The following is a 17,823-nucleotide window of genomic DNA, read 5'->3' as shown; positions in this document are numbered from 1 at the left end:
AACATGTTTTCAGGAAATGATAGTACAATTTTATTTCAGTAATGAAGCGAACAACGTTTACGAAAAAGTCTGGTAAAGGTGCAAGTGGTGTTGTAATCCCAGGTACTCATCCATCTCTACACAATGGTTTGCTCCTTGTTTCAACCGGGATACCTTCATTGGATGTTGTTCTTGGTGGAGGATTGCCAGTTGGAAGCATTATGATGGTTGAAGAAGATCTGTTCGGAAGATTTTCCAAAATTATTCTGAAGTAAGCACTTTTTTACCTGGTCGATTATTGAAAGTTTGAATTTTGTGTGAAAGTTAATATTTTAATGTAACTTTTTTGCAGGGATTTTGTCTTAAAAAGATTATTTCGTGTGGTCATGCGGGAATTATTAATTTTTAATGTTACGCTTATTTCATAATGTTTTATTTTGCAGTATTGATAATCACTGATTTATGCACACATTTTCTTGCATATAAATAAAAATGCGTAATTTTTGGAAATTCAAAGGTATAAATTCTCCATGGTAATTTTTTTCCATTACAAAGAAATTACCTAGGCCTAATGCTAGTGCAAAATCTATGTTAAATTGAGAGGCAATATTTTTTAGGTATTACCTTGCTGAAGGCGTCATGTGCAATCACTCACTTTTTGTGGCCTCGTTTGAAGACAAAAACGAAGAAATTTTGACACAGTTGCCAAAACCTGTAACCAAAGATATCTTGACTGGTTCTAAAACAGATGACATGAAGATTGCTTTCAGATATCGTGATCTTTCTACTGCTACAAACTCTCTGGATGCTCCACCCAAATATGGTCATTACTATGACATCAGCAGAACTATGGATAAAATAGATTACGAACATTGTGGGATCACAACTTTGAATTTAAACAAACTTATTAGAGAAGATACTGTGGTTCCAGTATCTACCATGCTTAGGTGTGTAGGCTGAAACCCAGACTAAAAAGTTTTATTTTCCTACAAAGGATTTTTTAATATTTCATATAGATTTTAACTCATATTTAATAAGGTTAAATTTATTAATGTTGACTGTTAGTGCACTCTGCATAGGTTTTTCTTGTTATTTTTCTGAAATGGTAAAGTTTTGTCAAAGTTGGTACTTTGACTACTTTCACATATAAATTTGTACTTTCTTTCTATTTCAGAATTACACAATTTAGAAAAAATAAATAAAACTGTAATGTAATATTTCCCATTATTATTTTCAGGTCAACATTAAACAAACTGAATACAATTGCATCCGACATCCAACACACTGCACCAAAGTCTATTGTTGCAAAGACAAAACTAAACATCATCAGAGCAGCGATTCCCGGTCTCGGTTCACCACTGTGGTGTGAAAACACTGAGGATAATGTATCTAGTATTGCAAGGTTCCTGCATGCACTTAGAGCATTAGCTCGTAACTCACTTATGACATGCGTGGTTACTGTCCCAACACACTTGTACACACCACACCAAGTAAATGTCATAAGGCATATGGTTGACTGTTCAATTGAACTGGAGTCGTTTTCTAAAGAAAAGACGAACCCTGTGTTCAGTCAGTTTCATGGTAATTGATTATTGAATGAAATTTTATAACAGTTATTTATATAAATACCCAAATTAAAATAAAGCTTTTAATTGAATGTTTATTTACTCATTATTTATATTTAAGCCCTTTATTTACTTATTATTTAAATTCAATACCTTAACGATTTAAAATATAATATTATGGGTGAAGGTCTTATAAGAGTTTAAAATAGTTTTTACTTCAAATTTTCAATTTTAAATAAATAGTAGCTCAAACGAATGTATGTATTGCTTTACCTATATATCATAAAATATATCACTTTTTCAAAATGACACATTTAACTCATTCCTGTTTTAGGTTTGATTCGTTTGAAGAAGCTTCCATGTTTAAACTCGCTTGTTCCTTTCATTCCTCAATCTCTTGACCTTGGTTTTGAACTCAAGAAAACAAAGTTTCAGATTAAATGTTTACACCTGCCTCCTGACATGTCAGATGGTGCAGCTGAAAGTGATGGTAAAACGCAAAAGTCACCCTGCGATTCAAACACTCTGCACAGAAAATTGGACTTTTAATCTGCTACAGACATTTGTATTGACGCAAAAATACAGTGACATTACGAAAAAAATAAAAACCGCAGTGTTAAGTGCTTCACATGTTAGGGTATTGTTCTTCATCATGTGGTTTCGTCTGGTCAAGATATTCTGATATAGGCTTGCTAAATGCCGTGTTCTTTTTGAAAGGTGTATCTCTTGTCTTTACTTGTGAAACACCCTACAAAATTAAGAAATATTTAAAATAGGTATATTTGGCAATTCCCATGGATAGTCAATATCACGCACGTTTAATGGATATTTGAACTTAAACCAGCAAATCATTAGTGGAATTTTGGAAATCATAAATATTAGGCGAGTACTTCATTGCAAAATAGATCAATTTGAAAAAGCAACTATATAAATTCTGAACTAATAATACACAATTTTGTTTTTTCTGTGCAATATTTTTGAATTTGTACGCAGCTGAAAGCTCATATAAATCAAAATATCGGGAAAAATGATTGTATTAGCTAGACAGCACCAACTAATTCATTTTTTTTTTTTCAGTAAGCCAATAAACCATGAAGCAATAAGGCAAAGTAAGTTTTTAATGAAATAGCAAGGCAATAGACTTACATGTATTTTGTTTGTGTGCGTTGACCAGTAAGTTACGCACTGATCAGTGTTCACATTGTGGTCCTGTAGAATTAACCCAATATTAGACTATTAGTTGGAATGAGAACCATTTAAGCTTTTTTACCATAGGGTTAAAATGGGTTTAATGAAACTGCAAGTTAATTTAGATAACAAAAAAATAAATTTATTGTAATCTGGGATTCGGTATTGGAACACTATTAGGTAAACTTTATCTCTATTTTTGTCGTTGTGTACTATTAACATGCATTTTTAATTGAATAAGGATCTGGATGGCAAATCTGTGTTATATTTTTTACAAAACTTTTTTTAAATAAAAATAGATTTACCTTTGTTGGGGGAGGTACTGTAGATTTGAAATCAGGTTTGTCGAAATCTTGTTGTTTTATTGTAACATACTCCATAGGTGGTGGGGGTGGGTTGAATTCTCTGTGTGTTTCCTCTCTAGTCAAATACAAAACATGTTTTTAACTCATTATTTTGGCAGGCCTGGACATCTTTCTTAAGTGAATGTAACTTATTTTACCCCATGTGTCTGTATATATCTTACTTTATCCTTGTGTGGCCTGAAGACGACAGTTGTTATAACAGAGGTGTTGTTTCATACACCTCGTATCAGCTTATGAGCTACCATGTATGTTATTTTGTGGGTGATTATTTTTGGGGGGATCAACGAGAAGCCTTGAACCCATTACCTCTGGGTTAGAGACAAGAACCAGACTAATGTGGCGGAGCAATGACAGTTCATTTAAAACGGGTGTTTTGTTTTATACACCTAGAGCCTGCTTGCGAGCTACCGTGTATGTAACATTCTGGTTGAAGTGGGTTTTTTAATCAACTTTATTTAGACAATTAAATTTAATTCACCCGGTTAAAAACATTGAACCCAGTGACTTTGAACCCAGTGACCGCAGTTTATCTTTGCACTATAAGTACTACTATGTTAATGTGCTTGTATTTAAAACCATTAGCATGTAATATTCACACATTAAATTTCACATGTAATTACTTCTAAGCACACACCAGGTGTATGAAAAAAGACACACACAGTATAGCAGCGAATATTAACCTGCCATTTAAAAATAAAACTTTACATTCATCTTACCCAACTTTATTGTAGAGCATTCTTTCTATCATCTCTTCCTTCTTTCCACGAGTTCGAACTTCAGGAAACTTTGGTTTTTGATAAGATTCTCTCACAGTGGTGAGCTTTTCAGCGTTTGCATCAAGACTAAGTGTGAGTAAACCTTTGTGGCCGTGCCTATGAAGTTGTGCACTGCTCGTGCATTCAGAGTTCACATCTGTTGGCTCAAGAGAAGCAGTTGCTCTCTGAATGAATGGCATTTATTTATCTTTGTGTGACAGGCCAATAATGGTCATTATAACATAGGTGGCCTCTATTTCATACACTTAGTTTTCACCGTAAGTTACCATAAGTGTATCTTTGTCAAGACAGGAGTAATTTTTAATAGCATTTTAAATCTAAGCATGAAAACTTTAATTTAGACAGTTTATTGCCGACAACTTAGTTTAAGCAATAAGCCACAAAGCATTTTAGAATGTAGGGGATGCAGGAATAAATTAGATTCTTTTAAAACAAATTCGATCCCAATGTTTACAATTACAAAGATCCGGCACTCCAGGTCTTGTGTCTATGGTTAAGTGAACTGACTATTACATGGAGCTGGAGGGTAATGCTGCCGCTGGTGACCAGTGAAAATTTTGGTCTCAACATGTTCCTTACGTCTCCCTGATACTTGCTGTATAACTTTTTAAAAAACTTGGGAATTCGTATTGAATAATTACTTTAAAAATGCACGAAAACATGCTGAGTCACTGGAACTTGCGCGACTTTGATTTATACTTTACAGATTACTTAAAACGTAATAATCTAACCTTTGTTTAAATCATAATGTGTAAAAAAATACAGTGACACAGCACGATTTCGCGCACTTTCAAAGTTAGTTTTCGATAAGATCGCCTATTATTCGCCCAAGAACTTTTTAAATTATATCAGAGAGACATAACGAACATTTTGAAACCAAAATTTTTACTGGTCACCAGCGGCACACCCAAACAAGTAGTCAAATCAAGCATTGAACTGGTTATGGTTTGGATTAACAGTATGATTCTTTGTTCTTAAAAAAATGACCTAGCCTAACTATGCATGTTATCCACGTTTTTGGCACAGTAATTAACAAAGACATAAGTAGAAATAACAAATCTTAAGTATATTACATATACATTTAGTCATTTACAGTCCCTAATTAAAACGAAATTCTTACCTCTTCCACCCAGTTTTCCAACAAACATTTTCCACCCGAATTGTTGAATCGAATTTCATTCCTACCTTCAAACAAACTCATTTTATTTTATTTTAGTGGACTTTACAGTGGCAACAAACTTCGATTTCGCTTTTCTATCGTCATGGTAACCCCGATGATTAAATATCTAAATAGGTGGCGCCACTGCCCGTTTTAGTTGGCAAATATTAGGGGGTGACCTGTCGTTAATATCATTGTGTCGACTAAATAATAAATTTGACGAAAAACTGTTGTTCCTGTATGAATTAATGAACAGAAATAATTTAACAATAATATCTTTAATATGTGGCCAATCCATGTGTGGCGATTGAGCGTGTTTCGAGCGCAGATATATATTATAGTTTTCCAAATTAACTTAATGCATAAATATCGAATATTAAACAGTCGTGTTGCGTAACTATTCCATCTGGCGTAACTGTGTTTATGATTGAGCGACACATCTTTCGTTTTTCCATCAAGGCAGGAAACTATCTGCCCAGTTCGGCGAACAGACGCCACTTTTCAGTGTGAAACGTTCTTTCCTGTTACTGCTTTCGCACATGTGTTTCATGCTATAAAAGCCCTCCTATTTTCTGTGTTGGGTTGGGCAGTAGGAGCTCTCTTACACTCTTGCTGTCCTCACGTTTCTCTCTAGCCTTATGCCACTCGTTTGTCCGCTAATTGTCGACCTAGCGTTATGGAGCCGTTTAGTTGAGATGGGTGCAAGCGTGAACGGATCCACTGCAACCCCGGCCACGGTGCGTTGAGATGGGCGCGACTGTTAAACCCTACATTACCGCACCCCCTACACATGCATAGACATACAATTAATCAATATGATTTCATTAGCGGTAAACGCGATGTTTACATTTCATGATGCAAGTGCACCGGTCGCTTCGCGACTTATTGCTCTTTGCACATTATGTGACGTAAACCGATGAAGCTCACGTCAAACCACACTAATACCGGAACACACCGCAGCACGTATGTCAATGATTAGCTAGGTTGGTCGCTTAAGTAAGCATTGACTTCTAAAACAGTTTACACCGTGCTAGAAATAGGAGTGTTCTGCGGTGTCGAGACGTACGCACATAGCAGTAATTCCAATCAGTACAGTGGCTATTTGCTTTAAATAATAACGTGTTTTTTTATAAACACACATTTTTAGAGTGATGGCTGTATTACAAGCAGCTTATCGCAGTTTAAGAAGAAATTTCTGTTCAACAAAAACAGTCACTTCATTTATCAATGGGAACAGATTATTTTCAGGTATATGTAACGGTAATGGAAACTATATATTCGCAGCCATGCATAACAGGCTACGTGTAAGGCCTCTTCCATTCCTAATGAACGTTGTGCCTACAGTTATATAGTTATGAATGCTTCAATATAAATTACGGCATAATAATGGCTACAATACTGTTTCCGTGGTCACTGCATTACAGGTTAGCTTATCGTTTAGCAAACCAGTTTAATACATATAATTCAATGTGACTTTATTGCAGACAATGCTACAGTAACCCAGGATAAGCTGTTCACTCCTGGCCCACTCAACGTCAGCATGCGCGTAAAGAAAGCTATGCTGCGTGATGTAGGAACCAGGCACAGCGAATTTGTTAATATTGTAAGGTATATACCATCGTGCATAATTATATGGTGTATAAAATAATACCTTAGTTTTTTTTATATAATTTTGTTTTGGCAGAAACAAATTCCACCATTAAAGTTATAATATGTTGGGGTAAAACGGTGTACGTTTATATCGTCACATTTGGTAGGGACCAGTGATAAGTTTCCTTTTGGACTTATAGGTATACTAATGGTATCTAATATATTACCCCACAAAATGGGTTAGGGAAACACTTATTGAATACCATAAGTGTACCAGCAATGCAATTGCAATCATTATTTAAGTCAAATGGTATTCTGGTAAACATCATATTTGTTTATAGATCTATTCGGCAGTCGTTATTGGAGGTTGCTGGTGCAAATACAGATGAATTCACGACAGTACCCGTTCAAGGTAGCGGAACATATGCCGTCGAGGCAACGGTAGCTACAGCATTTTCAAATATCCCGGGAAAGGTAGAATGTTTGATGTTGTCTATATTGTAACGGAGTGGGGTGAGATGGTCCATGTTTGCTTTAACGTCCGATTTTGATAGTAAACAAAGAATATACTTACATAATCATATATATAAACCTTATACCCTTATACTTTTCTAAAAAAAGAGCGTTGTTTTTTGTTAAAAACAAAAAATAAAGTATGAGATATTATAATAGATTTGTCATCCAGGTGCTTATTCTTGAGAACGGTTCTTATGGCAAGCGCATCGCGAGCATTTGCTCAAAATGGGGAGTTCAGACTGAGATAATTACATTCCCGGAAACGGAAATGGTGGATCCGTCTGTGGTGGATAATATTTTGTCTCTTCGTAAAAACGTTATAGGAGTTGCAATGGTTCACTGTGAAACGTCAACTGGGGTGATTAATCCAATAGAAGAAGTCGGCGAAGTTGTGAAAAGAAGATTACCAGGTATCCTATGTATCATAATTATATATTATATTGGGGAACAATAAACAAACAAGCGTTATAGTCTCAAACTATATATTTGTGATTTGTATTTTCCTGTTTTTCGCAAATTCACAGTATTTGTTTTAATTTATAAAATAGCCTGTAGTACTGTTTTGTGCTTCCATTTTTCTCTACATGCCAAATGCATTATGATGTTTATGTATATAAGGGTGGGGTAATACGGGACACCTCTAGCACATAATATTCAAATATCCTGATCCTGTTTTACACAATTAACAATGGTATATGTGAGTCGTATGGATATGGTTTTATAACTCTTTGAATGTTCTCTGTTTACTATACCAAATGGGACGAGAAAATAGAATGAAAGGGCTTTTTGATATTAAAGGCTTGATTTTAAAGCCAAGCAGTGTCAATGCTTCATATTATAAATGTTTAAAATTAGCATACCGAATATAATTTTGTTTTTAAATTTAGATTCAACCTTTTTCGTTGATGCTATGAGCAGTTTCGGGGCTATTCCTTTGTTAATGACAAACATAGACTTTATGGTAAGCAGCGCAAATAAATGTCTTCAAGGAGTACCTGGGTTTTCCTACGTAATCGCAAAGAAATCAAAACTAAACAAGTAGGTAGTATAGATAGAGATTGCTCTAAAAAACTATCACTTTCATAATGTGGATGTACGTAATTGAGTCTATATAGTGTATTGGTAAAACCCTATCATCACATATGCTTGTGAAGAAATTAAAAAAAAACTGTATAAATGTATGTCCTTCTATCTTTATATTCCTTAATTTTGAATCCAGTTTTTAAAAGCAACCTGTAAACCATTCAAATTTAGACTAAATGGAAACTGTCGATCCCTTGTTCTCGATCTTGCTGCACAAGTCGATGTACTGGATAATACCGGCCAATTCCGGTTCACTCCACCAACTCATGCGATGCTTGCGTTCAAGGAGGCACTGACTGAGTTTCATGAAGAAGGTGGCGTTCTTGGTCGATCGAAACGGTATAATGTTTCTGCTTGTGATTCTATAGTATAATTTGCACATCATTATTGCGAACTGATCATATTCAAACTCTTTAACTAGCGGACCATGGCCAGTATATTTTGTTGGAGGTTGAAAAAGAAATTAGTGACTATATGGCCCATAACCTTGCAACCTTGCAACTATATAAAACGTCTTTTTAAAGTCTTGTCCGAAAGTTCAAGCCGGGCTTTCGTATTATATAATGGTTGGTCCACATATGTTCATTTAACACCCTCACAGGTGTACTACTATACTAAAACTATTTTAAAACCACTAGAAATTCGATTCGCCATCTTAAATGCGTTCTACAGGTACTCGGAGAATGCATCCATTATCAGATCTGGTATGGAAAGCATGGGCTTTAAAACTCTCTTAGACCACGACTTACATCCGCAAAGTTACATTATAACATCGTTTTACTATCCAGCCACCTCAAAGTTTGTGTTTGAAAATTTCTATGAAAAGCTTAGCCGTACAGGTAGGATTTGCAATAAATCCTTATATTCAAGACCCCACCAGTTAAGAAGCAGTTTGCACCTAAATCCCGTATATTCGGATCATGTTTTAAACAACTAATAAAGTTTTAAAGTCGTGGGTGACAGTTATATAATTCGGAAAATATTTTTGTTTGGTACCAAATGGGACACAAAATAAGAATTAAAGCATGTCTCATCTCACCCAACCCCACTACATATTGTTACAGGTCATGTGATATACCCTGGACAAGTATCAACGGCAAAGTGTTTTCGCATTGGTACGATTGGCCATTTGTATCCAGACGACATGCAGTCGCTGATTGCTGCTATTCGGAAGTTTGTCATGATATAGAAGTTTGAAACGAATAAAAAAATAAAAATAAGTGATTTAATACAGCACATCCGTATGTAATACTGTTACTGTTCTGCACGACACTAATTGCCAGATTCAAAAGCTGTAGTGTCTGTCGGTAAAGGCCTCCTATAGCTGCAAATTATCCGCTAGGTTTCTGATGAGCTGAATAGTGTAATGTTGTCTATACATCGGATGGGCTCGCCTTGGTCAATCGAAAGATGTAAGTATGACCAGGGTACGACAAACCGCATGGATTAGAAATAAAAGGCAATGTGTTTAGCGCGGTTACCTTGTAACTGGCGGATAGAAAGTTTGAAACTAACTTTGATTTCATTGGTTAAAGAGGGTGGTGGCTTCAAGGGCAAGGAACCACATGTAATCGGTCACAAGTTGGTGGTCCGGAGGCGTACATAAAAAGACTTATATTTGAACAGTTTTCATGCATGGTAGCTCGACAGGCGCAGTCTTGAACTCGTTTGATATGAAACCCACAGTTTGGTAGCTCGTTGTGTATGAAATATAAACTCATCGCATCCGCCTATGGTGTTTAAAATCAAAGTGATTGGTTTTAATCTCTTTGGTAAAATGATATTTGTGTTATACCAGTCACGCCAAGCCATAATGTTACCGATATGTCAATTAAACCCCATTACTTTTGTCAGCTGTATAAGGACGGACGACGATGGAGCACAAATACAAAAAATATTCGTTTACTTTAATTCGATATACAAAAATGTGATTAAGTGTTTTTGTTTTTGCAATGCTTTGAAATTAAAAAAAAAACTCTTTAAAAAAACTTTTTTATTATAGTATTTCTATGGCCTTAGTAAAAACAAATTGCGCATTTTGCAATTCAGTGATAAAGTTCATTCATTGCACAAACAGAACGTAGTAGGGTTGTTTACTTGTCAAAGCTAATAAAAATGCAGCGTACGTCCATTGCTGCAACTATTGCCATTGCAATAGCTCAATCATGCTTTAAAAATTAGACTACTGACCCACTAAACTAGCAACGTCAAAACTAAGGTATTTCAGTAACAGTAAGTGCTGTTCTTTTTAGTTCAAAGCAACTTTTTTTACGTTTAAACTTTTTTCTACTTTGAATTTTAGATAACAGCTTTTATAAATAGAAAGCTCATAAAGTTAATAAGGTGTAGCCTTAACAATTCTTTATTTGTATAAAAAGTGTTTATACTAGATAGCGGATACATATATAAAAGGATCATTGTCAATATTTTAAATATTTAAGTTACAAATGTTATTTACCTATAGTTAATAAGTATCATAACTGTACACTTGCTTTCGGTAAACCAACACTATCTATAATATGTGACATATTTAATCTTGCAGGAGACTATTGTTTCTGTATTAATACTAAAAATTTTCTTTAAAAACATAAAAATTGGGCTTTAATGACATATATATACATTTTTCACTATCAGGGACTTTTCGCTATTTAGTCAATCCAAAGATATTCTGATTTTTAAGTGTAAAATTGACAGGTTTAGAATGTGTGTCAATTTTAAACAAATTACATATGGTATAGCAGCACTGTTAAAGAATTGAAATTATTTTCATTTCACAATGTTGCTTTAGCTACAATTTTTGACATAGTGTATACGTATTACAATACCATTAGTTCATCAGACATTAAATAAACATTTTCCAGTGTGTAATGTAAGTCATGTTAAGGCTTGTGGATCTGACTATTGAAAACACTTCGGAACGAATATAGATGGGTGTAATAGTATAAAATTATCTACTGTATAAGTATATGCACTCCAACACAGTATCAGCCTTATATTATCAGACATAGTGCCTCCCTTTATGTGCATTAATAGTGATAAGAAGGTCAATGCTAACACCCTGTACATGACTCATTCTATCATCAATGCTCTCGGTTGTAAAGCTTTTATGTCTTTTATTTGAAATCACATTTTCATTTATGTCTGAAAGGTTTATTATGCGGTATTACTTGTCTCGGCACAAAACCTTTTTTAATGATTTATCAAGTCGGTGGCATTGAAAACAGTCAGTTAAATATTTACTCAGTAACCTTGATAATACTCGGCAAGTATGAGGTAGTGTAACAAGCATTGTGCGCTGTCAAATAAACTCAGATACAGGATCTGGTACAACCTTCCTTAATTCCATACTTTTGCACCATTTGTGCCACATATACATGTTATACTATCTCCACAAAACTTATATATACATATACTTATTGCCTAACTATAATGTATGTAACATTTCGTTTACATAAATTTTGCTTACAAATGTTTGGTTCAGTTTCAATATAACAAGTGGAACAGCTTTGATGGTTTTTGTTTTTAAAAACGGCTAGTTCCTTTTATTCATTAAAACTTGTAGTTTTTAACTTGCTAGGCTGGATACTTACATTCTGTTGTTTTGTTTTATAAGTATATACTTTAAAATGGATTATGTTAACCAAGTTAAGTATTATATATGTAACAGCTCATATAATACTAGAGTGTAGAGTTTGGTTTTACTAAAATTGTATAATTTCTCATTCTCATAGATTACTGAAAGAAAGAATGTATACATATAACATATATATACTTGGTTAAATATGTGATAGTATTTGCCATTAAACCTGTATTGTTAAATTATTATTTAAATTTAACCTATTAATACCACATGTCTATTCACTTGTACACAATGCTGTTTTATGTCTATCCATATCATGTTAAGGAGTGTCAAATGTTTTGACGTCATTCCTAATCCTGTCACGTATAAATAGTCCACTGTTGTTTTGGCGAAAATAATCCGCTCCGCTCACCCGTTTTATTATGCGATCGCGGTAAACATAACCATGTACAGGACGCTGTGTAATTTTGCTATGACCGCCGCAACACGGTTTACAGAGACCATGATTTGAGCGACCGGTCACTGCCGTATTTATTGATCAACTCGTACAGGAGATAGCTGTTCCTTGTTTGTCCCGAGTCGCCATAGACGTAGACGAGTCACGTGATGGAGCAGGACGAAGTAAACAGAGCGCACTTGACGAACGGCTAACGTCATGAATATTTATGATTCGTCTGTCGGTGATCCGCACGCCGAGCTCTTCGATCTCTTTTCGATTTTCCGCCGAACCAAACGTTTAGTGCAAAGCAAAACAGTATTCGTATATAAAAACAGTATTCGAGAACAAAAGTTCATCTTTTATATTCGTTCTAAGCTCAGTCAGAAACCGAAAGCGGGTAAGTCGAAATTGCGCTGTTCAGCATGAATAAAGATAAAGCGAGTTGGTTTCAAAGTGTTCCAACTTTGGTCGTCGATCCGCATGAATTCACATGTGATGTCAGAGGCGAGTTATGCCGCGTGTGTGCTGGTTCGGCACGTCGCCATTTTTAACTTCCGTGAGTGTCGTGGCGTGCTTTTCAGTGGCCGTGGTGAACGGTCCGTAATATCAGGACCCATTTTTCAGACAGATACGGAAGAATGAACGCAGGCATTCAACTGCCTGCATTGGCCAGATGGTTTCTTTGTTTCTGTGTTCGCATCGAACCAGCAGTAAGGTGCGAATGGAACGTTAAAATTACAAGTTGACACGCGCTCATTTTCGCATATATGATAAATATTTTATAATTTATTCTTCGCTTTCTGCAGCGCCTGGTCAACCAGAGCTCGTTCTGTTTCAAACCAACACAAATGCCACCCGGTTTGATTCGGCTGTTTTAAGTACAGTATATAGCGAGAGTACCCTGTGTTCCTTGGCACCGACGCTAGCGGTTGCCACCTGCCAAGATTTTTCTTATCACATCTAACCTAGAGAGGTCCACTTCCCGCCGAAATTTCTCTTTAGTAGAAAACCCGCCTTTTAAAAGAGCGATTTGTTGTTGACTAGATTTCTCGATAAATCTTTCGTATGGTAGTTCCAACATACCGTTGCATATTATGAGCGAAATGTTTCGTCCGTTGGTTTTTAAGTCATTTAAACATTTCGTTTTACAGCTCTCATGTCACATTGATCTTTCTAGGAACAAAGGCACGGGTGGAATTAAAACCGCAAGTGGCGTGTTCGTTTGAATCAGCAACGGAATAAGCGGCATCCCGCCTTTTCACGAGTCGCACTATTAACTAAGCGAACGTCAAGTGCGCTGTTTCTCTCGCGGGATTGAACCGCTTTCTGCTTCGCCAGGCGAAAAACTCGCGCTCGAGTCGTTTTTCCACCTCTCGTCGTCTGTTTACTCCACCCAGCGCAGTCGTTCGCCTTCCAGGTTCATTTTAGCGCAGATCATCCGCCTCAGTTAGTTCATTACGTAGTCTGTTAGAAGTGTTTGCCTTAGTCCTACACGGCAGCCCACGAACTGAAGCCGACAGAAATCTATTTGTTCTCCCATAGTTAAAAAAGCTCATCTCGGTTCGCAATTCCGTTATCTAACTCTAGATTTCGTGCATTGTATGCTTAGCCTACATTATACGAGTTGGGAAATACTTACGCTCAGTTTCCCGCCACGTACAGTGCCTTAGAGACCAGGCAAGGACGGTCGAATCTCGAGTTTAATCAATAGCATACTCAGGCATAGCTAGTCCTATAAAAACAGTCTCGGGCGGAATGTATTTGTTTAGCGCTACCCTCCGAACCGTTAAGCCACTGCCTTCTCGTTTGCGCTACCGACAGCGAGTTCATAACTTAAACATTTTATTGGCCCAACACAATAGTGCAAAATTTCATTAAGACCCATCGATCAAAAAATCTATTTATCGTTGAGTGATCGTGTCCAGTGACAGATTGTCCATTCTAGTAATAAGAGGTTGTATGTATGCGAGGTACGACAACACATTCCCATGATTTTCAATAAGCGAACGTTAAACCACCCATACCGGTAAGCCAATACTTCTTAATGCAAAATTCGTGTCGTGAGTGCAAATAGCCTATGGCTACATGCGGTCTGTCCTGTTCTGCTTGCGCAAATAATTTCTATGTGGATGTTGCGTACTGGCCAAATCGCCCCGTGAAAAATCGCAAATTATGATAACCTGAAATTCTTACCTAAGTAGTAAGTAATATATTATCCGTTCAGATCCAATATTACTTTCTTACTTCTAAGTTGGTTTTTCGCATGTAATGTCGATGTCACTTCGTTCAATTTAGGTGTAAGGTATGTGAATATAACAGCGTTAAAGTGTAATACAAGTCGAATGCTTTGATTCTTGTCATATAATATATTATTTAATGTTTAGTTTACACTGTCATTCATGTCGGTAGGAGTTCTCACTCGTCAACTAAAACCAGCAGTCTATGGTCGGTACGTACCATGCACACTACATATATAGTGTCACATAATGCTTTTGAATCACCGAATACCGTAATTTCGCAGCAGTTTAACTCACCCTTATACAGTTCCAAACGTCTTTGTACACGATCAGAAATACGATCTAAACGTGCGATGGTGGTAGGTGGTGACGTCACCTCTGGATCACAGTTTACTTACTTGTTAAAACGTTTAAGGCGTGAGGTGGCGTTGCTATGCTCTCCCGGGAGTTATGAAGATCATCAAACTTCTAGGTGATGCTTTCCCACGGTCGAATGGAAAAATAGTTCCAAGGCCGGAATAGACCGGTTCGATCGGCCCCAATAAGTGTTTGTGGTGACGTTAAATTCGATTTGATTTCACTTCAAGCACAAGTGGACGCGAACGTCGTTTCCAGCGGATCGTTTTAAGGAAGTGGTGCTAAAATTCCCAGCCAGATATCGTGATCGATTAATTGCCTTCGAGATTTAGTTGCCAAGTGTTTGGATAATGCATGCCATCACCCAGTGTGTGATTTGATATACCAATACCATAATCACTAAACCGTATTTAACAGAGCTGAAAGATCCTTCGGGGGTCGTTTGTACTGTAAATTTATGTCCTTGATATAGGCCACACAATTTTAGCTACATCGCAAATGTATATAATCGTGACGTGCGTGGTTTCAAGATCGGCTAATTCCGATAATCGACGTAGCTCAAAATAGAGATCGTTTATTCGCAAGACTTTTATCTCCGAATGTGACTTTCTCACCACGGACCTTGTTATTTCGGACACTGGCTGCTTGTTATAAGTTGCAGCAAACGAGGATAATGTCAGGGTGTTTTCTTCTAACCCGATTGGGTTGGACATCCAAGCCGGACAGTTTTAAAACTCCTGAATTATGCATTAAGACTGTGGAGGCGGCAAAGCACTTTCCACCCCCACGCCTTTGCTTGATTTCATATGAACATTTCAGTTCAGCTGCAATTTGCGGTCCACCAATTCAATGTGAGCCTCCTCGGTGCGCCGATCCGAATACTGAATCATGATTAAATCTTTCGCTTTTCTATTTTTGGGCGCGCATTCGGCTTCAAGGAAATGGTATTGTTGATTCACATTCCTATTGCTTTTTGAAATACAGTGTATTCCACCGAATATAAATAGCTCGTTTGTATTTCCGCTCTTTCCAGAAACGTTGCCAGCCGATGTTTATTCGTGACATTGAAAGAATTAGAAAAAATCGCCATTTTAATGTTTCTCCGAAGTCAGTTGTTACAGACGGTTTGTCTTGTTTGTATCATCGAGAGATGCACTTCTATTATCCTTCGCCCGAGGGTGTTCTCGCTGTGACCGCCTCACCGTGTTTACCTCGCAATATAGTCCTGAGAAATCGACTGGTCCCGGTAGCTTACGCTTATTAGCGGTTTCTGTGCCAGACATTCTCCAGGAATCACCAGCTGACAGCGTGTTTATTAACAGACGCGGCGCTCAATTCCAGTTCAACGCCCGATAAGTGATTCTTTAGCTAAACTGTTCGCTTTCGATTTAAAAAGCGGCAAAGATCTCCAATTATAGTTCATGTGTTGCCTGCGCTCACTAACCGCACTTGGCCTTTTTGCTATCTTCGCAAATGACTAGACTGAATCCATCATTCTGTCGCACCTTCGCCCTGGTTAAACCGTTTAATCATCACTAACGGACGCAACCGTACAATCAATAAACAAAGCCGGTAGTCAAACCAGGTTTCCGTGTGGGTCCACCAGTCTACCGAACAAACAACATTTCCGCCTCCCGAAACCGATACCTCACACATGGTTCAATTTTAAGTTCGAGTTCGTAGCTTAATTTGTGGGTGATTTTAAGATTAATACGGATTCATCTTGCGAATGAGGTGTATAGTTAAAAGCTTGATACGTAGTGTCTCATTTGCACCTGTCCAATTAAGCAACCGTGCACTTGAACGCGCTGAGCAGTGACCAGCAAAACAAGCACCTTTACTTGGGTTTCAAACCTGACCACAGAGGTGCAGTGGTCCGTAGCCTCGCACCTTACTGCGGCATCGTTTATCCGCGCTTAGGCACAGCGGGCCGTTCTTGTTTTGCCGTTTTTACATCAAGGGCCTCGCTGTTATGGGAAGCCAACTGTTTACCGCCAAGTTTCAGGTATATTCTTTCTCGTCTGCCCGTCGTCACGCTTATGGTTTTCTGCTTCCCTCTGTGACGTGTGCCTGCAGTCTCCAATCCGATTGATAATAGAGTGAGCTAGGTAAAGGAAGTCGTGTGCGGAAGCATAGGTATTTTGAAGGTCAAATTTTAATAAATTTTGGTGGAGTTTATTACCAGAATGAATGTGATCTCGTAGGTTTTAAAAAATATCTAGCGTTTTTTTAAAGTAACTGTGTAAATTGGTTGTATTGTTTAAACCGGGTATTCACCAATAGCCAGTTTTAAATACTCTTATTTTAAATAAATATCAATTTCTGCCTTACTAAGACCGCAAACCGGACCACATGCTACCACTTTAAAACATTGGTCGTTAGTATCGATTTAATTAAAACCGACAAGGGATTCGAAAGAACTGCCTGTCGTATTTTCCGTATAGCCATGTTGGCATGTCAGTATTCAAGTATTAAATACTTCTACTTGAAATAGCGAAGTTTATTACCAGATGGCAGGCTGTTATTTTAACACGCTGGTAATTAATTTTATTATTAAGGTAATAAATGTTTCAAAATATGCGTGGTTTTTGTTTTCTGATCTTCAACGCTGTTAGACCAAAACGAGGTGCTTGGAAATTTGTTATCACGTTCGATATGTTTGTTTCTGTTAAGTTTACGCGCCCTTTCAACCATAGGTTCGCACAGTAACGCTGTTGTTTTTCACCGTTACCAGTAGAAAGTTCGTTTTGTGGGCTCGTCTGAAAGACCGTGCGGTTGGCAGGCCATGGAGATTGCGCGCTTGGCCGGATTAATGATATAGGCTAGGGTGGGCGTGTTACAACTAATTCACGCAGCGGATCGGTACTTTTATGGCCCTACGAAAACGTTTTAACTCGTCGGGACATTCAATGCACGCGAACTTAACCGTGCAGTTATAAACCGCATTTACTTTTCGTGCGCGGTCGCCCGGGTTTAATAACAACCCCGC

The 17,823-nt window shown here is 37.2% G+C and overlaps 3 protein-coding genes across 4 annotated transcripts; 2 read left to right on the top strand and 1 right to left on the bottom strand.

Annotated features, from left to right (window-relative positions):
* The first annotated feature begins 41 nt into the window (after positions 1–41).
* Positions 42–2,172, top strand: LOC149736413 (elongator complex protein 4-like). Its single transcript, XM_089876897.1, has 4 exons — positions 42–250; positions 597–926; positions 1,217–1,560; positions 1,879–2,172. Exons 1-4 carry the CDS (start codon positions 42–44, stop codon positions 2,091–2,093), a joined length of 1,098 nt encoding a protein of 365 aa, XP_089733023.1. The 3' UTR covers positions 2,094–2,172.
* Positions 2,088–5,254, bottom strand: LOC149736412 (sperm-associated antigen 8-like). The gene is made up of 5 exons (XM_089876904.1): positions 4,994–5,254; positions 3,814–4,037; positions 3,038–3,152; positions 2,691–2,753; positions 2,088–2,292 (listed from the first exon to the last, which is right to left on the bottom strand). The coding sequence occupies exons 1-5, from the start codon at positions 5,072–5,074 to the stop codon at positions 2,170–2,172; spliced, it is 606 nt and encodes a 201-aa protein (XP_089733030.1). The 5' UTR covers positions 5,075–5,254; the 3' UTR covers positions 2,088–2,169.
* A 145-nt stretch (positions 5,255–5,399) lies between these two features.
* On the top strand, positions 5,400–10,439 carry LOC149736411 (uncharacterized). Of its 2 annotated transcripts, XM_089876894.1 has the most exons (9): positions 5,400–5,769; positions 6,180–6,280; positions 6,517–6,640; positions 6,964–7,096; positions 7,308–7,548; positions 8,026–8,176; positions 8,393–8,560; positions 8,894–9,060; positions 9,286–10,439. In XM_089876894.1, the coding sequence occupies exons 2-9, from the start codon at positions 6,184–6,186 to the stop codon at positions 9,408–9,410; spliced, it is 1,206 nt and encodes a 401-aa protein (XP_089733020.1). In that variant the 5' UTR covers positions 5,400–5,769; positions 6,180–6,183; the 3' UTR covers positions 9,411–10,439. The 2 variants fall into 2 exon arrangements, with proteins under 2 accessions (XP_089733020.1, XP_089733021.1); XM_089876895.1 differs by lacking the exon at positions 5,400–5,769 and having other exon boundaries at positions 5,792–6,280.
* The last annotated feature ends 7,384 nt before the right edge of the window (positions 10,440–17,823 follow it).

The sequence above is a fragment of the Ciona robusta genome, chromosome 4 (genome assembly GCF_009617815.1).
Source record: "Ciona robusta chromosome 4, ASM961781v2".
Lineage (NCBI taxonomy): Eukaryota > Metazoa > Chordata > Ascidiacea > Phlebobranchia > Cionidae > Ciona > Ciona robusta.
The sequence above is the reverse complement of the archived record's forward strand: the minus strand, read 5'-3'. Positions and strand labels throughout refer to the sequence as shown.